Raw genomic sequence first — 25355 nt, forward strand, 5'->3', positions numbered from 1 at the left:
TTGATAATGAATTATCTCAAAATTATTAACTATTAAAATCAGTACACATTGGAACTGGAATGCGACATTTTCTAAATTGTTAGAGCAATCTATTAACCTCGAAAGACCTATTTTATATATTATACTATTTATAAATGAGAAAGAATTTTTTGTTAAATATATAAATTAACAAAAGTTTTATGAATATTAATTTCTTAAAATAAAATTTTTATAAAGAACAATTCAAATAATTCATTCTGAGTTTGAAAGTAGATCTGATTAATAAAAAAGTTACATTAAAAAATTATTTTTAACAACAAACATGTCAACGACTGTGAATTTCAATTAATAAAACAATAACAATGTTGGAGATTCGCACCGAGTTTCATATTCCTAAATTTATGTAGTGTATAAGAACACTTATTTACTTCATGGCTGATATATAAACATGAGGGTCCACAACAGTTGCGTTCCAATTCAAAAACCGAACCACGCCAAGTCCGAAGATACCGAACGTGGCCGAACGTGTCTAACCAACACAACAAGTCCACAGAAAGTCGGTTTGCTGAATGACCACACTGCTTCGACTCGATGATCCGTACCGAAACTCGTTTTATCACTCGTACCACTTTGCTGTGATTAACTTACTACGCATAAGTCTCCAACCACCGTTTCTCTTATTTTTCAATCATAAACATCAACAACATCTGTTTGTTTAATTTTAATTCGATTCACTGATTATTAAAATTTTCATTTGATACAACAGCACAAAAGACTTGAGGTTAATTGTAGAGTGGGATGGAAGAGACAAAACAATAAAAGCGAGATGGAAAGCAAGGAAAACACAACAAACATTTCAATTACTCCAACACAAAAGACGCAATAAAAGAAAGGACGTCGGAGAAATTCCTGTTTCCCCCTTTTATTTCAGCTTTTACGATTTATGTTGCTCCTTCTTTTCTTTTCTTTTCTTTTCTTGTCTGTGTGCTCTTAATTCCTAATTATTTTACTTTTGGATTTTATTTCCTTCAATTTTGCTGGTTTATTTTCTAACAATTAGTTAGTAATTGGATTCTAAATGCAGTAACAAACAAACTAACAATAAATATACTAGAATACGTACAGTGTGTGGATGGTAGTGATTTTGCAGGACTGTGGAACGAGATCTTCTCGGCGTAATTCCAACATCCTCCCCTCGCATTATCGACTCCACAACTGCAATAAGAAACACAAATAGACTCGTAATTTATTCGGAAGTCGGAAAGCAATTAAAAAGTGTTGTGAAAAGTTGTGGCGGTTTCCAATCAAAAAGCAGCAGGAACGGGCAAAGTTCAACAAGTTAAATAAATCCGATATTTTCGCCTTAATTAAACCGCACCCCAAAACATGATTCAAATTTAAAAGGCCACGACGAAAACTTTTAATGAGTTTACTTCGGCAAAGGGAGGTTCCTCCTGCTTTTCATTCTCGTCGAGAGACAACCTATTGGCGAAATAGTTTTCATCCAACCGCCACTCGTGCCGAGTGGATTTCGTCCGGGCTGCTTCGGCAAACTAGGTCACCGTAGTGTTTACCTGCAGCGTTGCGCGTTCCTGCAAAGCGGGACGCATCAATTATCCCAAACACACTTTATTTACCTCCATCTCCGATCAATCTCATTTGTACTAGGGCAGGATCTTCGTTGTGTTCTTCCAAGACGGTGTCATCCGTCACGGTCAGGTCCTGCAACAAATTCGGAACATGTAAATAAAAGTCCCGAAACAGAGAAAACAAGGGAGACGAAGAGGAGAGATAAATTACGTCGAACGTGTAAAAGTTTCAGTGAATTGATTAGCAAAGTTTTCATAACCGGCGCGGCCCCGAAACTTTGTTTTAATGGAGATAGTTTGGAAAAGAAGGAAACGGGCGAGACACGCGCTCGGTCAAAGTTCACCCTTTTCCTTTTTGCAACTCGACAACTTTCCAATCTCTCCTCCTCCACTCTTCTTTTATTACTTTAATTCCCAGTCAGACTTTGTCATCAACAATTTCCCATATTTTATTTAAATTCAATTATTCAACGAGATTAATGGAAGGGAAGAAGGAAGGGTTGTTCCCGTTTCATGTTCCCTGTTCGTCGGCTTGTTTGCATAATTCAATTGGTCGTGTTTGTTTTCGTTTCCCCGTTTTGCATGTACAATGGTCGTGCGCAATTCGCTCTTTCCAAATTTTGGCAGTAATCGATTCACGTGAAAAAAATAAACATTTACTCTGGTAGCTTCGTTGTATCCCACGATGACGGCGGTGTACCACTGGGTGGTGCCCTCGACCCGGTAAACCTCGACCCGGAACCCGACCAGGACGCTGGGTGTGGTCAGCAGGATCTTGTGGCCGTCCTGCTGTTCGCACCATCTGCGCGCCGCCACCCGCACCTCCGGGTACTCTCGGATTATTGCCCCGTTGCCCTTGGCCCCTTCCCAATCCTGGAACGGTTTCAGCGACTTGTAATCTTTGAAGGCGAGCTCGCGGTCGTACAGGAACTCGATCGGCTCACTTTCGGACGGTATCTCCCACTTGGACACCAGCGCCGTAAAAGTCTGAAACAATAAAGAAATAATTCGAACCGTTATTGGAACACCGTTACGTAATCATTTTCGATTCGAGTGGGCGGCTGCTCGAGGAACGGACAGATCAAATAATAAATGGTAATAAGAAGAAACACGAACCACCGCAATGCGATCGTGAATCACGTTTCTTCTCGCATCACTTCGAGGTCAATGCTGTCTTTCTTTTACTCCTCTTTATCTTCTTCTTTGTTTTTTTTATGTCTTGGATTATCCACGATGAATCATCCTCATCATCTTGAATTTTTTATTCTTATTCGTAATAATTAAATAGAGTAGCTCCATTTCAACCTTAACTACCTCAATTCAATGACTCATAAAGATTGGAAGTAGGAATTGATACTACAACAACTATAGTTCAAGGCCAATTGAAATTTATGAAGAAAAAGTAGGAGAAGGACTTTTCAGCCTTCCAACCTTTCGACCTGTTCTTTTTGCAATACGATAACTTCTCACTGACATGGCATACTATAAAGTATACATAGAAGGATAAGGTAAAAATGTGTCCTTACAAGCGCTGGCCATAAAATATTGTCAGGATTCGGCGAATTGGAAAAGGGATCTTTTCGTTCGGCCCAAATGAGACAATGTTCGACCAGGAACAAATGGAACAGCCCCTCCTTGTGGACGTGGATCCATTCGCGTCGTTGCCATTCCACGTCGTCGTACTCGACCAAGACCTGCAATCAAAATTACAATTTATTATAGTGGTAAACTCACAACAGAAGATTGAATGATAAATTTCAAATTGTGTAGGTCATTAACCACACTTCAAAGAAAGAAAGAATAGTAGAAGCAAAAGAACGAGAAAGAGAGACAGAGAGAGAGAGAGATTATTAATGTATGATGATTATTTATGAGCAGTTCGTTCCGTTACAATTCTCTTCTCAGTTGCGGCGGCTGTTACACTTTTCCTTTCACTCTGATTTATTATTGTTCGACTCGCTTGCGCAACTCTCTGCTTAACTAACTTTACATTTTTCTATTCGACATTCAACGTTTTACAGCAACGAATCGTCGATCGATTTCATGCCAACACGGCCAATTATAAAAGGAGCTTTCTTCCAATCCACGCGATGAAATAAGTAATTTGGTTTTGCTTCTAAGGTGAAAGAAAAAAAACACAAACAAGTCACGTAATTTATTATATGGTTTTTTACTGGCATCTTATCTGACGTCAATAAGATTAAAGAATGAAGGATAAAAAAAATGTCCATTATTAAAAATTACTCCTTGACCATCCCTAGACGATTTTTCCCCTTTTTTTCTAATAAGAAAAATTTCCAAATTGCCAATACATCTATTTATATATAATAAACTATTTAGAATTTTAGAACACAAAAACAACTAATATTCAATTATTCAATCAGCCATTTCAACAATTTTATTATTTATGTTTACCTACGTAACGGCGTAGGTAATCAAAATGAATAATGCTAAACACAAGTATAGAGGTCGCCCGACGTCGATCACCTACCAATAGTGACGTCACCACGGCAAATGATGGCCGCCATATGCCCCGCCTCTTCAATCAAAAACCACGTGCTCAAGTTCCGCCCTTCTCTGATGTTTTCTGCAGTTGTCACGGCAACAAACAGTCTTCGCCATCATTGCCATGGTAACGGAGAGTAAGTGGGGATGTTCATGTTCATGACGAACTTTTTTCCAGTAGTCTGACAAATGACGTTGATTCGGAATGATGATGAAATGTGTTTGTTAAACAACAACCAGTTAGTGTGTCTTTTGGAGAACTGTTTATTTGTGGTGTCGAAAAAATGGTGGATGCGGCGGGATAATTGATGATTAATCGGATTGAGAAAAAAAAATTGTTTTATAATTATTGCGTTTACATTATAATTTAATCATGTTTAATTGTCAAAAAGTGATTAAATAATTCCTCTTAATTAAAGACATCTGTTTTTTGTCACTACGATTATAGCAGTTTATAAATTGATGCATTCGACCTAATTTCGAAACACACAGCTAAACACGACCGTGTATTGTTGTGATGTTTGTAAACAGGATCGGCGCGCAACGCGTAATCCGACCAGTAAAGTAGTGTGGAAAGGTCCCGTTATTAAAACGGAACGTTATCCATCGGACTCGGAATCCTTCGAGGTAACCTTGACAACGGTCATCAAAACGTTCTCTGCTTTTTAACTTGATACAAAACAATTCGACAATGTTTAAAAGCTTAAAACTAAAATTTAAGTTGGTAATAAATTTTTAAAATAAAATATTTTATATGTATTAATTGTTTTGTTTTTATTAATATGAACGACCGTTGGACTGAATTTATAAAATATTTTTTTACAGTGCCATCTATTTAATTGAAATAAAACAAAGTTTTTTATTTTAATAATAAATCTGTAAAATATCTAAATCAGTAAATCCTTATTTGAATGGATGTTGCGAAATTTGGTAACAGATGGAGCCAGAATTCATATTTCGACAGGTCCAAATAAATTCATTGTTTTGGTACAATTAAATTTGTCTTTGATGTTGATTATTATTTTTAAGTGAATTTAAAAATTGAACTGTTTGTTTGTTTGTTTGTTTGTTTGTTTGTTTGTGAAAATAAAATTAGATTTAACAAAGGTAACGTTTGCTTTATTGTCAAAACTCATCATTCTCCTTTTTTCAATAACCCTTCCAAAATTAATCCTATTTCAAGACTTTTTAGCTGTATTAAAGAATTATAAATAAAATAATTTTAGTTAGGAACCTTGTGCCTGATTTGGTCTACTATTATCGTACAATTGTCATTTGAAATATTTGTAAAAAACTACCAGATCAGTTGAATATTGATGAAAGAAATGAAAGAAGGGAAAAAAGAGGGTGAAGAACGAAGATGATGATTGTTGTATTTATTTTCCAAAGGATGGAAAGACATGGAAGGAAATGGTTAATTGTAATGGATAATGAACGAGAGCAAAAATGTCAAGGAATTGTTGCAAAACGAAACGAAACTTCTCTTTCGTCACATCATTATGTTCTTCCATTCACATGCGACTAAAAAAATTTATATATACTCTAACAATAACGATGCAGATTGCTGGCTACGTAATTACGAAAGTGAACAGCGTACCACCAACATTCCTTTCCAAAAAGGTGCTCCAAATACCTTCCCTCCGTCTTATCCTTACAAAATTTCTAAAATTTTAGTTTCAATTCATTTTTAGTATTTAGATGAGCATTTAAAAACAAAAACTATTAATGATAAAAATAAATGGACAATATGTTGTTTTCAACAGACCTTGACAAAAACAGAAAAAAGAAAAAATTTTTCACAAAGCAAAACCCACTAACCCAAATGGGAAAGTGGGGGACGACGAGTTTTTGGGAAACGTGTCTCTCGTGCCTCCGGCAGCGATAAAAGGGGGCGTGTGCCGCCCCTAAAGGCGAACCGCCACAACGAACGTAAGTTCAGCTTGAAAATATCGATCGTATGGCCACCACCAGCAGCAGGGTGAGTTAAAGGGAACGCCGGAGTCGTTTCTCTCCACGACTCCCAAATTCTGAACCCGAGTTTCCTTAAAATCACATCCTAATTAATGTTAAGAGCTAAAATTTTGAAAATGAAACGAATGTGTGTCATGATTATTGTATATATATAGTATGTATTTAGGAGAGTAAAAGAAATCGGTAAAATTTCGTAATGGAATTGAAGAAAGAGAGGCAGACACATATTTAGTATGTTAATGTAGGTGTGTCGGTTGCGTCGGTTACACTCCAGATTTATTCACCTCTATTTTCTTATGCAACAATCCATCTTTCAAATATGGTGAATGCGCCTTCTTTTTTATTTATTTCATTTACTAGGAGTAATATTGTTTCAGATTGAACTGTTTGTCATGGACAGAAGCGTAGAACGTGAGTTGGAGTGTCCCATGTGTTTCGAAATTCTCGGTGGTCAAATAATGGTGTGCAAAGAAGGACACAGTTTTTGCAGCCAGTGTATTGTACAAGTACCGAACTGTCCCATGTGTAAAGTGACTGTTACTCCGGAAACGATCTTTAGGAATTTGGAGATGGAGAGTCGAATACAGAACTTTAACAGCAACTGCAGCAGCAACGACAAAAATAGCGACGACGACGACAACAACAACATCATGAATATGCAAGCAATATTGAAATTTAAAAGTAATCAGTCAGTTTTTAAGTTAAGTTAATTTAAATGGAAAAAATAACTGAATTATTGTTGTTTATTTGTAGCGTGGTGTTGCAACGGATGCAAGGGTTCCCTAAGCCGCCCAATCTACCTGCTGAAAAACGGTTACAACTACTGCGAGAGCTGCAGCTGCGATTCCAATGAGAGAGCCCGTAATTATTTGGCCGAAACACTGTTGGAACACAACGAAACGTCCCGTTCAACCGTCGCAACACTCGAACCCAAATTCGAAGGGTTGCACGAGCCCGGTCTGAAATGTTTGGAGTGTGATTATTACGCGGACGAACGTCGAACGTTGCAAACGCACATTTTGATAAGTCACAAGAGTTTGGTGAAACGGTTGCCCAAAGTGGTGCCCTGCTATCTGCTGCGGGTGAACGAAGAGATGGTGGGATTGGGGAAACAATTTCTATACCACCAGTCCGTGTTGTTTTTGATTTTGTATAAGGTCGCCGAAAAAGACAGGCTCTTTGTTAACGTCAACGCGTACGTGGACGATTACGTGAAGTACATAATAAAAATAGGGCATAAATCGTTGACGTGCAACAACATTAAACTGCCTGAATTCGGAGTTTGTCTTACAAGGGACGAATGTAAAATACTAAGACACTCAGGATATAACGTTAAGATCTCATTTGTGTAATTTGTTTTCGTTAAGTTAATAAATAAAAATGTTTACGCTTTAAATGGTATCAACATGATTATAGTCAATATTGTTTTTTATTTTTATTTTAGTTAGGACAATGGATGACGCCCCCTCGAATCGTCGACGTCATGGGTGCTCATGCACTTAATTACATGGGTGCATTCACTGCATTTACTCTATTATCGGATGCTCGAAACTGAAATATCGCACGTGCACATGCTCATGAAAGAACGTGCAGTTGGGACGGACTAAGGGAATATGTAAAATATGCACAATATAGTTTGATCCCTCACCACAGACAATATATCGAACAGTCTCAACATGCATGTTATTCTCTCAGCAGTATCACATTAGTATTAGAAAATGTGACAGACATCACAGGAAGTGGATATACACAATTTAAAATTACACTTTTATAATATTTTCGCAACAGGCTTCGAAGACCTGATTTAAATTATGAAATGGGGAAATGTACAAAAATGTATATGGATATTAGTTAAAATTATACTTATGAATTATTAAAACTATTCACTATTCATTAAACGAATCTGAAGTATTAATTACTATAATAATAATAATACTGTGATTATGTGAAAACCTTAATTTATTTAAATAGTGAAACATAAAAAAATATATAACTAGACTGTTACTAAATAATTAAATAAACACTTGAAGATACCGTAACAAAGTTTCTTGTTTACTTTCTATTTATTTATAAACTTAATATCTATATTATTATTTTATATTTTAATAATTTATCTTACATTTTGTCATTCATATTAATTAAAGGACTTTTATTGAGGTTAATTATTACAAGTGGTTGGTTAAATATAGAGAACAACTAAATTTTACAACGATTTTATATTGTCCTAATATAATGATTTGTTCATAAATCGATAGAACTGTTTATAAATTAATTAAACCTTTAGATTTTAAAAAAATTATTTCATACCTCTAATCTAACCTAATGGGGTTGAAATAATTAACAAATTAGCTGGATAATTTAAGCACAATGTAAGATAGTGTGTATGAAAAACATCAACAAAATAATCTATACTTAGAAAATTTATAACCCAATCAACTAAGATACTGCAATAATTCAAATTTGTATTAAAGTTTGGTATGAGATAATATTAAAGAAAAAACACTAAAATCATCATCACTTGCTCTTGGAAGATATTTAATATTAGGTTCAAACAAATGATATGCAAGATATTATTGCAAAGAAAGTAGTGTAAATAAAAGGCGTATATGTATTTCCAGAAATTCTTTTGTTTTTAATTTTATTAAAAAAGTATGTATTATTTATTAAAATAGCTGTTAAACTATTAATGTAATTCATTTTTAATCCTCAGAAGATTACAATATCTGGTTGTCGATGAATAGTATATAACTTTTAATTTTGGTGCAACTTTTTACTGGCATAAAAACAAGTTCACTAACTAATAATGACTAATCTGTCATGTATAATTTCTTGAGATTTGACCTAAATCTTTATGTAAATGTTTCCTCCTTAGTAATCGATATCTGCTGTTTATTGTAGTAAACCACTCAGGAAAGAATCTGATTAATAAAGACATCCATCTATTGCTAAATGCTAAAATATGTAGAGTGTCGTACAGTGGACAAAAAAAGTGATATTTCATTAGTTGTTTTCAATATTTAAATTCAAACTCATTTTCCTGTAATAAATATAATTTAATAAATTTCTCACATATATAAAACTTACCAATAATTATAATCAATGATAGATTTTTGACAGATATTAATTAGAATTGTTTGTTTTGAATATAGAATATTTTTAGGTTAGGCATTGGTCTAATGACGCCCTGTAGATCAAACATACGAATGAAAATACATAGAATAGGTCATAGAATGTATAGTGATTTTCTTTAAAGGCCCTTGCCAAACATTTACTATAACACATCGTTCAATAAGTCCCGAGACTAATCCAGAAACGGTCCTAGTAGTACCAAACTAGCCACGTTTCCTTAGAGTACGAACCTTTACATGAGTAGCTTGGGTTGGGTGCATCCCCACCCCCCGTATTCGCCAGATTTAGACCCCAGCGACTACTGGCTCTTTGCTGATCTCAAAGAAATGCTCCAGGGAAAAAAAATTTGGCTCTAATGAGGAGGTCATTGCCGAAACTGAATCCTATTTTGAAGCATAGGATAAATCCTTTTATAAACATGGTATAGAAATGTTGGAAAGGCGTTGGAACGATTGTATCACTCTAAAAGGAGATTATATTGATAAATAAAAATGATTTTTGAAAAAAAAATGTTGTTTTCGTTGTTAGTCTCGGGACTTATTGAACGATGTGTTATTTACAATAACACTTATTTCTCCAACAAAAACATTTACAAGTGCCGAACTGAACTTTGACATTATCAACAATTTATATCTCGATGTACTGAAATGATGTTTGAAACAAAGGGCACAATTAGTTTTTGCAAAAAGTCACCAACAATAGGAAAAACAAGACGGTAAAAATGTTCAGTCAGAAATTTCCTTGACGTTCTGTTTATCAGAGCACGAATTTAATTCATAGTTTACTTTCACTCTTTTGTGTCGTTGCTTGCTGCTGCTCCTGCTGCTGCTGCTGCTGCTGCTGCTGTCGCTTATTTCACTTCAGTTCAGTTCAGTTCAGGACTAATGTGACTTGGATTTTTATAATAAAAAGATTAATTTTCATCAGAATGTACCGAGAACTTGAGTGTAAATATTATTTTTTCAATATAACAAACAATTTTATTAAATTGTTTACATCTCGTTCGATAAAATTAGATAATTCACTTGAACCACATATTTTTGTTTGTTTTTAAGTGCAAATTATTTAAATGTCCTTTATTAAAATGTTTATTTTTTCTCTGAAAATGATATTGAAAGAAGAAATGTAGGTAAACCAGATACCAAATATTTCATTGTCTCAGGAATAATAATAAATCAACAACATTTATGTTGACCATTAAAAACATTAATTCCAAGATAAAAATGAGAAACAATAGAAGCTGATTATTATTTTTTATTTGTTACCTCGCCTGATCCACTAATCTTATTAATTGACACTCTAAATGGTTCTACCTATATTACTTTATGCCACAGTCAATAATTGTAAATAAACAATAAAACTACTTAAAAACGAAAAGCGACAAACCCAAATTATCATATCAGATTATTTTACTATGAACAATTCTATGGAATTTTTCTATACGACGATACAGAATGTCCAATTTAAGTGACAACAGGTGTTTAAAATATCATTTAAGATAAACAATTTAAAAATTATTTAATATGCGTTGACAATAAACATTATTTATTGTAAGAGTTAAAAATTAATTTATCAGGTTAAAACAATCAACCTTGTGCCGAATTTTTCCAATTGACCCAATTTCATTTCACCCTCCAATCAAGTGTGGTCACCCATTTCCCCCTTGAGACCCAATTCCATTACTTTAATCTTTTTAGAGCAGCAATTCTCTTCCGAGGATGGAAACAAGTGAAACATTGGAGCATTATTTAGTCTAGAACAATGATGAGTAAGTCGCATTTTACGTGCACAGATAAAAAACGTTCCGTTTGGAACTTGAACCTACTCGAATGTGTTTATCGCAATTTTTGGGCGAAGACGACTGAGAGGGAGTGAGGGGGAATGAAGCTCCTTTGAACTCCCTGGCCATTACACGTGGACCTTTCCACCCTTTTACCCGGCGAACGGAGAGGATGATTTATTATGCGGGTCTCGGTGCGATTATTGGGGCACTGGTGTACCACCGACCGAGGGACGCGTTCTCTCATCCCCTTTTCCCGTATTTCCGCATTTCCACATCCCCACAACTTCACATTTCCGAGGTGCCGCTGCATCCATGTTGCCACCGAAAGAAGTCTGCATGTCGATGATGACTGTCGAAATTTAAAAATTGCTTTTTATCGCTGTATTTTTGTTGTTTTGGAAACCGTGAACCCGCAAAACCGCCGGACGAACGAAAAAGGAACAGAAAAAAGAGGGTGTACGTGACGGTCGGGAATTTAAAGGGGATGGTCGGGATAGACGGTTGTTCCCTTTAACTGGATCGATAAGAGACGGTCTCGCGAGACACGATTTCCATTCGTGACGCCCACCCCAGAAACTCACACCGAATTCTCCACTTTTGCCCTTCTCTTCCCTTTTTCCACGTAATGATTGAACTACAATTAAAAACTTATACAGCAGAAAAAGCGTTTGACCCGTCTGAATTTAGAGCGACATCATGCATGACAGAGGCAGTAGAAGTCTGTTTCTATTGTCCATGATGTCTCTTTCAGGATTCAGATGGATCAAAGTCTTTTCGTACTGTATGTAATATGTTATTAATCATCACTTTGGGAATGAACCACTCATGTATGGTCCAAAAGTGTCGATCCCATAATTGCAGAAAAATCTTACAATTTGTGATTGATCGATAAGGTTATTTATTCATTATTACTTAAGGAGACGCGTGTTTAAGTGTAAGCTTCAAAAACGTACGATCGGTTTGTTTATTATTGAACTAATTTATCTGATTACAAATCAAAGTGTCATAAAATTTTATCGTTTGGTATAAAAACATTGCGAATAATCATCGGACATTCAATAATTTCGCTGATATCAAACCGGTAAAATGTCCTCAATTAAATTGTTCTTTGGACTTTGCATCCTGACTTTGTGTCTTTCATACAGACTTCTCGGTAAGTTCAACTCAACATTTTCTCCAATTTTGAGGCTAATTAAATCGAATCGTTTCTCTAGAACTGACTGACAAAATGGAACTGGGAAAAGTGGATAAAATCTCCTATTTGATGGGTTATTATGGACTCTCGAAGAAAATAGTGACGCCCATAATCGAAGCTTATCAATCTGTATTCAAAGGACTAGGAATGATAATCTTCAACATCGTCATGGACTGTGGACAAACTCTTTGGGCCATCTTCAGTCCCTTCTCGTTTTATTCCAAAAGTACGACGTAAACTACCTTTTACAAGGAAACGGATGAAATGGAATTGGTCGGTAAACGACAACAGCAACGGCTTCAATATGGTGAAGAAGATACAATGATTGTATTAATGTGACAAAGAATGTGGATTAATAAAGTGTGACTCATCTTTCGAGAGTTTGTTTTATCTGACTGATTGATTGATTATTTACTTACAAGTAGGTTGGTTAGTTAGTTCCTAATTTAAGTAGAAAAAATATTAATAAATCATGATGACACTGAAATTCTCATTCAATATTTATGTAAAATGATAGAATACAACAAGTAATCATTATTTAACAAATATATGCATATACCCATTGGAAAGCCTTTGATCCTACTGAACTTTTAGAGAGAACTTTTACTGTCTCTGTCACTCATGATATCTCTCTCAAAATTCAATCGGATCAAACGGTTTTCGATTGTTATACATTAAGTATGTTCTTTGAAAACTAAAATTTCAATTCTTTAGTTTTGACTTAAAGGATCAATAAATCAATTATTCATCTAGCCTCGTCTTTGTTACTGAGTATATTTAATTATAATTTCAGATTAGCCACTGTTAAGTCCTTAGTGACACACATGACTAATCACATATTTGTTATTTGCATATCATTAATGTTGTTGGAGGGATTAATCCTATAAATATTGTTATTATGAGGAGGCTCGTCTCTTATCTCGTGGTATATAACACGGCAACTACTAAAAACACGCCCAGTACAGAAAATGTTGTTCTAGTACTGTTTCTAAATATTGACCAAAATCAATGCTAACTTCATAGTACTAACAATTGTGCTGTTGTTGCTCATTTTACAATCAAATGGTAAGTTGAATCTTTGTAAATTAATTTATTGTCACCATTATTTTCTGTTTTAGTGGTACTATCGAAATTAAACTTGGAACAAAGAGACAAATTAACATATTTAGTGGGATATTATGGATTTTCAAACTACATAATTTTTCCCATTTACCAGATGTACTACGATATTTTTTGTGGAATCCAAACTTCTCTTTTCAATCGAGGATTTTTCAATGTGTTTTAATGAAGCTGGGAACTTTTATACCTACATTATTTCTTTAGTTTATAATTTATAAACCAAAATAATGCTTTATTAGTTTATAATTTCTTTATTTAATATTTAAATATATATAAAAAATAATAAAATAGTTGATTGTCACTTCATTAGACAATTAAATTCTCAAATATTCAATTATTACATACATAATCGTATCAGAAGAAAAGGAAAGTTTCAACTTTTAGAGCCTTTAACCCTCATCCATTTCAATTGATTCTTCGTCATAACCAATTTCCTGATTCAGATGGACCTTCAAAAAAAAATTGACCTCAAACATTCCAGAAGGGTTGATTCAAATCCTTTGAATATTTCTCTGTACGTTTCGACTACGGGGAAAAGAATGTGATGAGAGAACCCATAGAGACCCACTAAATAAGTCACTTTTTCGCTCTCCTTCATTTCGTACCTCGACAAGTAGACTAGATAGAAAAGATGAAATTAAAAATATGTGTTCAAACCTCAAAGTACCATCAACTTACCGCTCAATCTGAAGCCAAGACACACAACAAATAGGGCAGCCAGAGCAAACGACTTCCCATGGATTTTGACACACATTTTAATGTCTTCAACTTGGTACTGCGTTTTTTATGACATCACTCTGCACTATCATCGACTTGTACTTAAAAATGTGTCATTTATATATATATATATATATATATATATATATATATATATATGTGTGTGTGTGTTCAGAGACAGACGAGCCTCCGATAAAGTCAATAGATTGTCAATATTATTATTTATTATTTTATCAGATAACTAACGCAGTATTTATTCGAAAACATTCATGATAAATATTTACGCATTGGATTAAATTGGATTGCAGAAATTCTTAACGTTTAAAGTTCAGTGATAACGATTTAATTGTACGTAAGAAATTAAATCATTTTTTGGTGCACGCGTCTTCAAGTTTGACCCTGATCTCACAGATACTCGACGATTTTATCTCACTTATAAAAATATAAGACGAAAACATGTACCTAGATTATTAATTGATGCGTTCACTTCTGTTTCGTCGGTTTGGGTTAGTACAGTTCGGTACGTGTTCGGTTGCTTCGGTGCTATTTATATCATCCGCATTCTTCTACGTCTGCCAACGCCAACACCACAAACCACGTGACACAGACGGTCTCCACGCAATTTTACTATCTTCTCTTTTTTATTGTTTTTTATTTGGTTGGAGCGACCAGTAAAAGAATAGAAAGAGGAGCGATGAGGTTCAACGAACGACCTCAAGCACCAACACCAACATCAACTTTCTCTCCCCCCTCTTACTCTTTCTTCATTTCTCAACACCGCTCTTCTCTTTCGGTCTCATTGGCAAGCAGCGGATTGTGATCCAATTCCAAAAGTCATGTGTGATGACCCAATTGATGCACAAGTCCGTCGCTTAAGTAAGACGCACGTGAGACAACGAAAACGCTGAAAATGACTGAAACGGTTTAAACATCCGGTTTCCCATCGTATTGTTGCGCCAGTCGCAACTGGAAAAGTGAAAGTAATCTAGAAATCGCAAGTTGATTAGTTGGTTAGTTTGTCGTCGCAACAAATAAATAAATGTAATATTCGGGTGCAAAACAATTAGTTGCAGGTCCGGTTTGGGGGACGTACTCAATGCTCGAAATATGATCGGAACCGATCGGGTACCTTCCACAAACGTCAAATCTACAATATGGCGTTCGTTATTTAGGAACATATTTAGCACGAATTTACAAGCGTTTTTACCCTTAACATCCCTGTAGATAATATAAATTATCCAGTTTTAAATGAGATTGTACATATTGATTTAATGTTCCTGTTTAAATTGGATAATGTAATAGATGTAATAAAATTCCATGTACTTGCTCGATAAAATAAATTGTTTTACGTTGATATTCATTTAACTAATTATGGTCAACATTTTCCAATTGATAGGATTTGTAGTATTGTATTAAAAACTAAAATGTATTAGTCTATGTTCTTTTGTTATACTAATTTTCTGTGTTTTGTATTTTGTAAGTATTTATTGTTAAAAGTGTTATTTAAATGAAAATTCCGTAAATAAAATATTATTATAAAAGCGTTTAAGACACACTATCTTACATAGTGCTTAAATTATCTAGATAATTTGTTAATTATTTCAACTACATTGGGTTGGGTTAGAGGTTTAATTATTTTATAAACAATCAATTTATGAAATACCATTATATATTAAAGACAATATCAAATCAGTGTAAAATTTAGTTGTTCCCTATATTTAACCAACTACTTATAATAATAAATTTTAATAAAACTCTTTTAATTAATATGAATATGAAAATGTAAAATAAATATTAAAATATATATTTTTCACTTTGAATAATTACTTCTGAACAATAATACTAAGTTTATAAATAAATAGAAAGTAATTTGTCTAACGAAAAATATTATATTAAACAAGAAACTTTATTAAGGTATCTTCAGGGTAAAGTATTCATTTACTTATTTGGTGACAGATGAAGTCTAGTTACATATCTTAAGTTTCACTATTTAAATAAATTAAGGTTTTCACATCAACACAGTAGCATAATACTTCAGATTTTTTCTAAAAATTGAATGCCTGTTGTCAAAATATTATAGAAGTAAAATTTTAAATTGTGTATATACACTTCCTGTAATGTTTTTGTCACATTCTCTAATACTAATGTGATACTGCTGAGAGAATAACATGCATATTGAGATGTATTGTCAAGATTGGAGATCAAACTATATTGTGCATATTACAATGAATACCTCTTAAAATTAAAATGTATAAACCTATTTTTTATTGTAAATTTACATCCAAAAATTATAAAACATATATAATATTTATGTACCAATTGAAATTTTACTAGTATTAATTTAATAATGCTAGTATTGTTATTAATTTAAAATTGCAAAGAATATTACAAAGTGAACGAGTCATTATTTATATGATTTTCAAATTAAATTCCCTCAGCCCGTCCCAGCCGCACGTTCTTCCACGAGCATGCGCACGAGCGACTGCCGCGCACATGTGACATCGACTCGGATGCTCTCGGATATTTCCGTTGCGAGCATCCGATATTTCGAGCATTCGATATTTCGGGCATTCGGTACGTAGCCCGGCCGTTGCAGCGTGACCCCGAGTAACGGAAGCTGTCCGACGTATATTCGGCTGAAAGACATCCATTGTTGCCGAACTGACTAACAGACGGACATCCGTCATTTAATGACAGCTACAATTTCACCGTATACGAAATAACACAAACTCTTTGGGGATCGTTCCCAGAACACTTACATAGATGAATTGCTAAAACTGAACTCGACACAGCACAATGTCCTTCTTGAACAAAATATTAAACGGGGCCTCCTGCAATTTGACCAAACTCGCCGACTTTCATCAACCGACTTCAAGAATGGATTTCGACAACAGACTGGCGGCGAACCGAAGATCTTTTACCATTGACGAATTGCAGGACAAGGAAGCCCCAAAGAGTTTTCAAGACTCTGAGATGATCACCGACATGGACATCATCATGGATCAGAAGAAGATCGGTGAAATTTACACCACCATCAATTCGGACATCGACAAGTCTCAATCAGTGCCCATAATGACGACGACGACGACGACGACGACGGAACAGACTCCGACGTTGGCAACCGAATTCGTTAAGATAGACATGGTGGAGCTCCTCAAGGGCAAAAACGTGATCAACGTCGACAAGAACGTCAAGTACACGAACAAATTCGACAAATACACGGAGGAAGTGCTCCACGAAGAACTACAGAAACGGAACTGCGAAGAGAAGTTCTGTCTGTGCATGAACGAGTCCCTCAAACGAAAAACAAAACGCCCAAAGTCGAAAACTGTGGTCATGAACTGCGTCTTCGAGCAAAAACCCGAAGTTGTGAAGAAAAAAGAGGAGATCCTGGGTGAGATCTTCGTGCTCAGACTCAACAACCTCGAGACGAACATCATATTCATCCGTAAAAACATTTAAATGTTCCCTCTGTTGTTTAAATTGATAGATTTTAATCTAATAAAATGATGTCCCTCAAAAACGTTACGTTATTTCAGTCGCCGCAACGGTGCAAAATAAAATTTGCATCGGGAACGGCGGCGTCTCAATTAGCTGCCTCCGGCTTTGGGGGCAGCGTTCGCGTTATTTTCGCCTCCGTTGCCGCAACCCCCGAAAAGGGATCGATACCCAACCGACATCGTGGAATTTCACCCCACCTCCCGAAAATATATCCACTTGACACAAGCCTCCCTTAATTTACACGTTCCATTTCATGGAAGTTTATTAGTATTATTATTATTATTATTGTTGTTGTTTATTATTACCATATAAGGCATGGAACAGTAAGTTTTGGGCAAAAAGTGACAAAGAGAAAGGGAAAAAAACGAGGAGAAATGAGGGAGTTGCGGGAGAAGAGAAAAGAATGGTTAATTCGGCGTGTGGTACACATTTTCGGTTTGTTGACCCCGTCCGATCTCGATCGGTCGCATCACACACACACACACTCACTCATACAAGACTACATAACGATTGCTCGAAATGTTGAACACTTGCCTGAAACGAAAATTTCCGAGCACATACGAGTTGATGTCATATGTGCCGGTAACTTATGAGCATACTCTTGGAGGAACGTGCAGCTGGGGTGGGCTACGGATATTTTTAGATATAAATAAAAAGTTTCCTTTTTAATGTAATATTTTTAGTCAGATAAATTAATTTCTATTTATTTATACTAATATTATTGTTCATAAATAATTATTCAAACTGGAAATAATTAATATTTTAATAATTAATTTTACTTTTTATCATTCATACTAATTAAAGAAATTCAATTGAGATTGATTATTATAAGTAGCTATAAATGATATATAAGACACTACTACAAAGAAAGTTGTGTAAACTAAAGGCATAAATGTACTTCCAGAAATTCTTTTATTTTTAATGTTTAAAAAAATATGTATTATTTATTAAAATAGCCGTCAAACTATTAATGTAATTCATTTTAAATCCTCAGAAGATTACAATATCTGGTTGTCGATAGTTAGTATACAATGAAAAATCTTTAATTTTGCTGCCACTTTTTACTAACCTAAAAACAACAACAACTAACTAACACTGACTAATCTATCATATATAATTTCTTGAGATTAGTCCTAAATCTTCATGTAAATGTTTCTTCCTTAGTAATCGATAACTATTGCTTATTGTAATAAACCACTCAGGAAGAATCTGATCCATCTATTGTGTATATCGATGGCATACCTTTTAATGTTGTTTCTTAAGATCGACTGTATATAAATGCTAAAATATGTAGAGTGTACCACAATGAACAAGAAAAAGTGGTATTTCATTAGTTGTTTTCAGTATTTAAATCCAAACTCATTTTCCTGTAATAAATATTATTTAATAAATTTCTCACATATATAAAACTAGTAATTATAATCAATTATAGATTTTTAACATATATTAATTAGAAATGTTTGTTTTGACTATAGAATATTTATAGCTTAGGCGTTAATCATTGGCTTAATGACACCCCATAGATGAAACATGCGAATTAAAATACATAAAGTAGGCCATGGAACACCCGGAGTATGTATAGTGATTTCCTTTAAACATGTTCCTAAATAACGGACGTCCCATCGTAGATTTTGAGCATTCAGTACGTTCCCCACACACACACACACAACACAACAAACTACGTTTTCTTCCCGATTTCATTTTTATAATTATTCATCATTAAATTCTTTGTTTTCGTTATTCTTATTTGAAACAGAACCAGAATTTAACACAAAACAGAAATAATAATAAATAATATTTTTCTAAAACTTTGTACCAGGATACAAAGGAATAAAGGAAAAAAATATCAAAAACAAAAGGCACCAGTCCTAAATTATTTAAATTTAAAAAATATGTCTTAATAAAGTCATAAATTATCCTAATATTAATAAATATTATTGAGGAATAACAAAATCAAATTTTTAAATGCGTCCTATTTTTTAATTTTGATTTGAAATAAAATGATAAATATGTAGTGGAACAGTAAAAAGAATCAACAAACTGAAATATGAGTTACAAGCAAGTAACTGGACCAATTGACCTAGAATAAAACAGATTACCGCATGTTTACTACTACTACTACGAGTTTAAAATCACGTGCATTCAAAACAATTTCTACTATTGCTGCTGCTGCTGCTGCTGCTGTTACTACTACTGCTATCTGTTTACTTTTACTACTATTTATATATTTATTTATTGGTCAAATAGTAAAAACGCGCCGTATTGACACACCCCTCATTCGAATATCCCTTATAAAATCCAACTTGAAAAAAGACCCTTTTGATTATTTCTTATAAAACCCACGTGCGTTCATGTTTGTTTACTACAGATAGATAATCTTTAATAAATGAGGGCACGCCCCCTTTTTGCTAAATACTGTCTTACCTGAAGAAGCGGATGTTGGTTGTCGGTGTGTGTGGCCGCACGGATGACACCTCTGCGCCACCCCCAGGTCGCGACGCCCTTCTTGGGCCTGAGGACGCCGTCGACGACCAGGAACCTCTTGCCCACCAGCTCTTCTCTCCATCGCCTCCCGCCGCTCTGCTGCTCCACACTCATTTCCCGCACAACCGACACAAAAAACACATCATTTATTTATTATTATTTATTCGTTTCTCTCATCGTCGTTTCCCGCATTTTGGTACACGATCACTCTTCACACTCGGTCGCGGACGCGGACACGGACGCGAAACCAGTTACGGACGGACGGACGGACGCTGCGACGGTGTGGTCGGCGATGCAGGGGCATTCGATCTGGCGCACAGGCTGGGCTGGCGGTTTCGAGGAGCACACAACACCGCGGACCGCGCTGCTCATTCTTCGGCGCCCGCGAAAGAACGATCGGACGCGTTCGCTCGTCACTTACGCTGCTCTCAACGCTCGGATCCGTCGGAAAATCAAACTTTTTGCACAAAATTATCGTTTCTACCAAACCGATAAAGTTTTGACAAAACCTTTTCTTAATTACCGACTCAAAATTATTTAAATTTTATACAAATATTGGTTTTCAAACTAATTTTTGAAGCAACTTCAATATTAATAAACTTACGAACAAAAATTGAATCTATTGTGCGTCAAGTAAAAATTCGAACTCTTTGCCTATTTATTAAAAATACATTATAACATACGTTGAATTTTGGTTGCGTCCACAATTATTGAGATAAACCTTGACACAATTTTATGATTGTTACGTAAAAAGTCGTTTCCAGCAGTTTCCACATTAACTCTATCGGAATGAATTTGTGATATTAGATGCTATTTAAAATACAAGAAACTTAGATAGATATATTCGTGCTCTAAATTGTCGGGCGACGTATATTTTTAAAACACAATCTACCACCCGCATAGCGGCCCCAAATCAAGCACAATTTGGGAGAGCAAAACTTAAATTATATAATATTTATTTAAATAGAACCTTTAACAAATAATTTCAATAAAATACATTTATTTTATTTATTGAAATTTATCAATAAAATTAAAAAATGTGAAATGAACTATAATAGATAAAGCGACATTTAAATACTGTTATCAAAACATAATTAACAATTCTCAGCTAAGTGATAATCATTTTCAATATTATTTAATCTATTTTAATAAAATATTAACATATCCAAGAGAATACTATTATTAAAGCGTCGATGTAAAAGTAGTTGCCTAAATGTTTTATTATTAACTCAACATAACCTAGTTATTTAGAACCAAATATTCTATCAGAATTTTTGTGTGCATCGATTTACATATCGATAGGACATAAATTATATACAATTTTATATGTTATATAATTCAACATAAAACATTCTTCGCTTATAACAATAAATCTTGTAAATAATCTTCCATTTCTTCTTCCCTGGACTTAATTTCTTCTGGTTTATGTTGATCCCATGTAGTTTCTTTCGAACATTCTAAATTAGGCACATGTATTGAAACTTGTTGGTCTGGGGAAGGCTTATGAGTACTTGTCGATGGCTCCTCACTTTCTGAATTATGTTTTTTATGTTTCTTATCAAAAACAATTGTTTTTGATTTGCGTTTTAGACGCTTCACTTCACGTTTCTTTGTGTGATAGTTTAGTTTGTAGGAACAATCAGGGCACAATCCTTAAAAAAACAAAAATCAATAAATTCAATAGATAAACTTATATGAACTTACTTATTTTAATGAGGGCGTTTTTCTGTTCATCTTTTTCTTTATACGAAAAATTCACTTCCCACGTCCTTAAATCATTTTTTTCGTCACACTTTTTATTACCACAAATAAATTGACCTTTTCCAGTCACAACTTCCCTTTCAATCCTCCATCGTAGAGCTATCTTTCAAAAACATCAAACTTAGCAACTATGCATTAATAAGTGCCATTAAAAAATAATCTACCTTATTCTCTTTGTATAAACTAAGATCAGCGATGCAGTATTCCTTAAACAACTTGTCATAATATTTCTTGGCAAACTGTAATTCCCAACTGTCAGGAATTTGTTCTTCGTCCCACAAAAATTTGTGATTCTCTTTTAACACATCAAAATCAGTTTTGTCCTTTGAAGTATCTCTTTTCAATTGTCTTGTGTCACCAGGCCTTCGTAATACGTATTCATTTATCAATAATTTATGCATATCGTAAGGGTTTAAGTAGCGCATTTGGGTTCTTAAATCCGACATTTTTCTGTTTTTCTGCCAAATATTGAAAACGGTAAACAACTGACATAACCTCACATTAAAATTTGTGAACCATTGATTTAGTAACTGTCATCTAGACCACAGATTTAAAGTTATAGATGGAGATATAACATCAATAAGTAATTTACACATTTAATAGAATAAAACTCCACTCATTTATTTATTTATTTATTTATTTGTTTACTTACTACTTACTTTACTTACTACTTACTTTACTTAGTTACATACTTACTTTAGTTACTTAGTTACTTATTTATATTTATTTATTTTATTTATTCATTTAATTTATTTAATTTCATTTTACTTTTACACAAATATCATGTAAATAGTTTCCAAATACATTCGATTTTTCCACGATATTTATAAACAATTAAATTAAAGTTAAATTAATAATAAATAAATAAAAATGTATGTTATTCAATTGAATAAAAATAAAAAAAACCTTTTACAGTTATTTTCAACTATAAAACAGACAAAATGCGGTTTTACAAAGAAAATTTAATAATCACGTAATTCTTTATCTAACAATTACGAAAAACCCAGCTAGTAAATTATATAATATTCAAAAACATTACTTGAATGTAAAAACTTCACTCTCATCCCGTTCACATGTATCCATCATTACAAAAATTAGGAGAGTTGATTGTTATCGAAAACAATGACATGAATTTTGGACCGCTCAAACCCCAATTTCGAATGGGCACAATTTTGGAAATGAAATTAATAAGTTCCACGCCCAAAGAACCTTTTAAACAATCAACAATCAATCAGGAATAAAACTTTTAATGACGGTACAACTTAATTAAGATGCGTATCATACACGTCCGCATTATTTGTCTATATGCGACGCATAACAATCCAACTTAACCGAGTTAATTCGAATAAATAAAACATGTAAGTGGAACAAATTATAAGGCACATTACGCTACATCAATTTTTTTTTAGTCTGCAAGCCGTCTCCGAACCGAAAGGACACAAAATGTATCGAAAAAGTTTGATTTTGTTGCTTTTTGTGAATTTTATAGTGGCGAACAAAGGGACGAGAGATTCTTACATCGAGGCCTACACGAAATCTCACAGTGAAAGTGGTCCGGTTCAGGTGCTGAAGGATCGTGATTTTAACGAAGCTTACCCTGCACCCCAAAACACTTACGGGCCACCGCAACAAAGTTATGGTCCACCGCAACAAACGTACGGACCACCGCAACAAAACAACCCGCCTCCACAACCAAGTTATGGGCCACCGCAACCAAACTACGGACCACCAAGCTACAAGTAGACGATTTGATAAGTTTAATGATGTTGAGACAAATTGTCGTTGTTTTTTTGCAGTTACCAAGCACCGATCTATGGTGCCCCGACGCAAGTGTTCTACGGAATGCCTCACGGAATGTTGAACATCTTCGACAAGTTGAAATTGAAACTGGATCTATTCACGATAGGAAAAATCATCCTTAAATTGGTGATATTTAAAAAAATCGTCAGTTTAATAGCTATCCTTTGTCTTTTGCTCTTCATCCCGTCCTTGAAACATAAGGACGATTCGGGAGAAGACGAAGAAATGAGGCAGTTCAAATCGCCAAAAGATACAGGTAACCATACGTCATTTACAGGCGGAGTTATTGAGTTAACGCTCACATTTTTGCAGCTGATGAAAAGTTAAACAACGTTACGCAATACGTTTTGGGTGCCATCGAGTCTTTTCCAAACGGCACACAACAGAACACATCTAAGTGTGAAGGAATTTACTGCGACACACAAAATTACCTCAAAAAAATTAACCAAAAAATGTCCTACAAAAAGTAAGATATCTTATTAATATTCTTACTAATTACAATAACTAATTTATTTATTTATTTTTTCAGACTGGCGAAATTGTACTCGAAGGATTTACAATAATTAACTTTCTTATCCTATTTATTTATTTATTTATTTATAGTATTTATTTGTGAATTAAATATTTAATAATTAATGTTAATGTTTTATTTTCGTAGTTGAAATTTAATCGAGTTTATAAATAAAACAAACTCCAGATCTAAAAATAGATTAGACTGGTATTACTGAGAGTACTGTTTTCTTATTTTGGGTTACTTAACTTCAGAGTATATTAATATAGCAAGTTATATATTATATATATGTCGCAGCGCGGTCAGGATTATCGGCCATTTCGAATATTAAATAACACGCAAATAGTCCTTACAATGTAATTGAACTAACAGGCACAGGATTACAACTAATAGTCAAACAATTAGGTAGAAGTTGTATGAAACGCGGTGATCCCGACGGTTATGCCAAGCCAAGACTTCTACGCAGCTTCCCTGACGGAGCTTAACTGTCCGCCCTCGCAGGTCTCCTCTACCGTCACCCTCGGTTCGAGTACCATCCCCTGCTTAGCACTTCCGCTGATTCCACCCAAGTACTATAAGTATGCAACCCATAGTACTACTTGCGTTTCACATGAACCCTCCGACACGGCCATTCTGACAAGTCACACGTCCTCGTGTGACTTTCCTGCAAATTAAGTTCAAACAGTAATAGTTCATTCGGCTTTTCCTGACTAATATCAGGCTATCGATAGTTTTATCAACCTTTCAAATCAAATGCATAAAAGTTTGCCCCAATGCGTGTTACATCTACGATATTTTCGAATATAAGACTAGAGTTTATCTATGGACATGAAAACCTCAAGATCTGCATCACTTAACCAGCAATACAGACTCGTCATCACTTAACCAGCGATGACTCTCAACAGAAATTATCACTTAACCAGCGATAAAATCTCTTCGCCACTTAACCAGCGACGGCTCTCACTAGAAATTATCACTTAATCAGCGATAAAATCTCTTCGCCACTTTACCAGCGACGGCTCTCACTAGAAATTATCACTTAACCAGCGATAAAATCTCTTCGCCACTTTACCAGCGACGGCTCTCAACTTAATCAGTGTCCACACAGTTTTCAGTCCAATGATAAAATAATAATAAAAAATATAAAAAAATGAATAAAATTAAGATTTAAACTATTATTTACGTTGATTCTTCTTCTTCAGAAAAAGTGATTAAATCATCGTCATTGGGTACAAAGTTTTCTGGCATTTTCTTTATGCGGTCATACCAAATAAATATCTGTTACAAGACACTCATAAAATAATTATTACA

General features: G+C 34.3%; 3 protein-coding genes and 2 long non-coding RNA genes across 7 annotated transcripts in view; 2 read left to right on the forward strand and 3 right to left on the reverse strand.

The window, feature by feature from the left end:
* LOC109608524 (uncharacterized) overlaps window positions 1-20275 on the reverse strand; it is a 60230-nt gene extending 39955 nt beyond the window's left edge. For both annotated transcript variants that reach the window (XM_020024965.2, XM_049965074.1), the window contains exons 1-5: window positions 19913-20275; window positions 3095-3262; window positions 2229-2555; window positions 1617-1701; window positions 1103-1194 (exon numbers count right to left, since the gene is read on the reverse strand). In XM_020024965.2, coding sequence (XP_019880524.2) covers window positions 1103-1194; window positions 1617-1701; window positions 2229-2555; window positions 3095-3262; window positions 19913-20086 — 846 coding nt within the window. In that variant the 5' untranslated portion in view covers window positions 20087-20275. The remainder of the gene's footprint in view (window positions 1-1102; window positions 1195-1616; window positions 1702-2228; window positions 2556-3094; window positions 3263-19912) is intronic.
* The window catches only part of LOC109608581 (uncharacterized), a 34915-nt gene extending 10713 nt beyond the window's left edge, over window positions 1-24202 (forward strand). The window contains exons 2-5 of one of the 2 annotated variants that reach the window (XM_049965075.1): window positions 23143-23472; window positions 23530-23789; window positions 23846-23999; window positions 24063-24202. In XM_049965075.1, coding sequence (XP_049821032.1) covers window positions 23177-23472; window positions 23530-23789; window positions 23846-23999; window positions 24063-24096 — 744 coding nt within the window. In that variant the 5' untranslated portion in view covers window positions 23143-23176 and the 3' untranslated portion in view covers window positions 24097-24202. Of the gene's footprint in view, window positions 1-6421; window positions 6726-6797; window positions 7441-23142; window positions 23473-23529; window positions 23790-23845; window positions 24000-24062 lie in introns of those variants that run through there. The other variant, XM_020025028.2, reaches the window with a different exon arrangement.
* LOC126265009 (uncharacterized) lies at window positions 13130-13454 on the forward strand. Its single transcript, XR_007547557.1, has 2 exons — window positions 13130-13216; window positions 13270-13454. It is a non-coding gene; the product is annotated as an uncharacterized LOC126265009 (long non-coding RNA).
* LOC126265010 (uncharacterized) lies at window positions 13496-14173 on the reverse strand. The gene is made up of 2 exons (XR_007547558.1): window positions 13949-14173; window positions 13496-13888 (listed from the first exon to the last, which is right to left on the reverse strand). It is a non-coding gene; the product is annotated as an uncharacterized LOC126265010 (long non-coding RNA).
* LOC109608582 (protein FRA10AC1 homolog) lies at window positions 21169-22234 on the reverse strand. Its single transcript, XM_020025027.2, has 3 exons — window positions 21898-22234; window positions 21677-21836; window positions 21169-21624 (listed from the first exon to the last, which is right to left on the reverse strand). The coding sequence occupies exons 1-3, from the start codon at window positions 22177-22179 to the stop codon at window positions 21332-21334; spliced, it is 735 nt and encodes a 244-aa protein (XP_019880586.1). The 5' UTR covers window positions 22180-22234; the 3' UTR covers window positions 21169-21331.
* Window positions 24203-25355: the final 1153 nt, after the last annotated feature.

This window comes from Aethina tumida, chromosome 3, assembly GCF_024364675.1.
Source record: "Aethina tumida isolate Nest 87 chromosome 3, icAetTumi1.1, whole genome shotgun sequence".
Classification (NCBI taxonomy): Eukaryota; Metazoa; Arthropoda; class Insecta; order Coleoptera; family Nitidulidae; genus Aethina; species Aethina tumida.

Coding starts and splice junctions, on each gene's coding strand:
- LOC109608582 (XM_020025027.2), bottom strand. CDS start 22,179: ATGTCGGATTTAAGAACCCAAATGCGCTACTTAAACCCTTACGATATG. Junction 21,837..21,897: donor GTTTATACAAAGAGAATAAG/GTAGATTATTTT, acceptor TGTTTTTGAAAG/ATAGCTCTACGATGGAGGAT. Junction 21,625..21,676: donor AAACGCCCTCATTAAAATAA/GTAAGTTCATAT, acceptor TGTTTTTTTAAG/GATTGTGCCCTGATTGTTCC.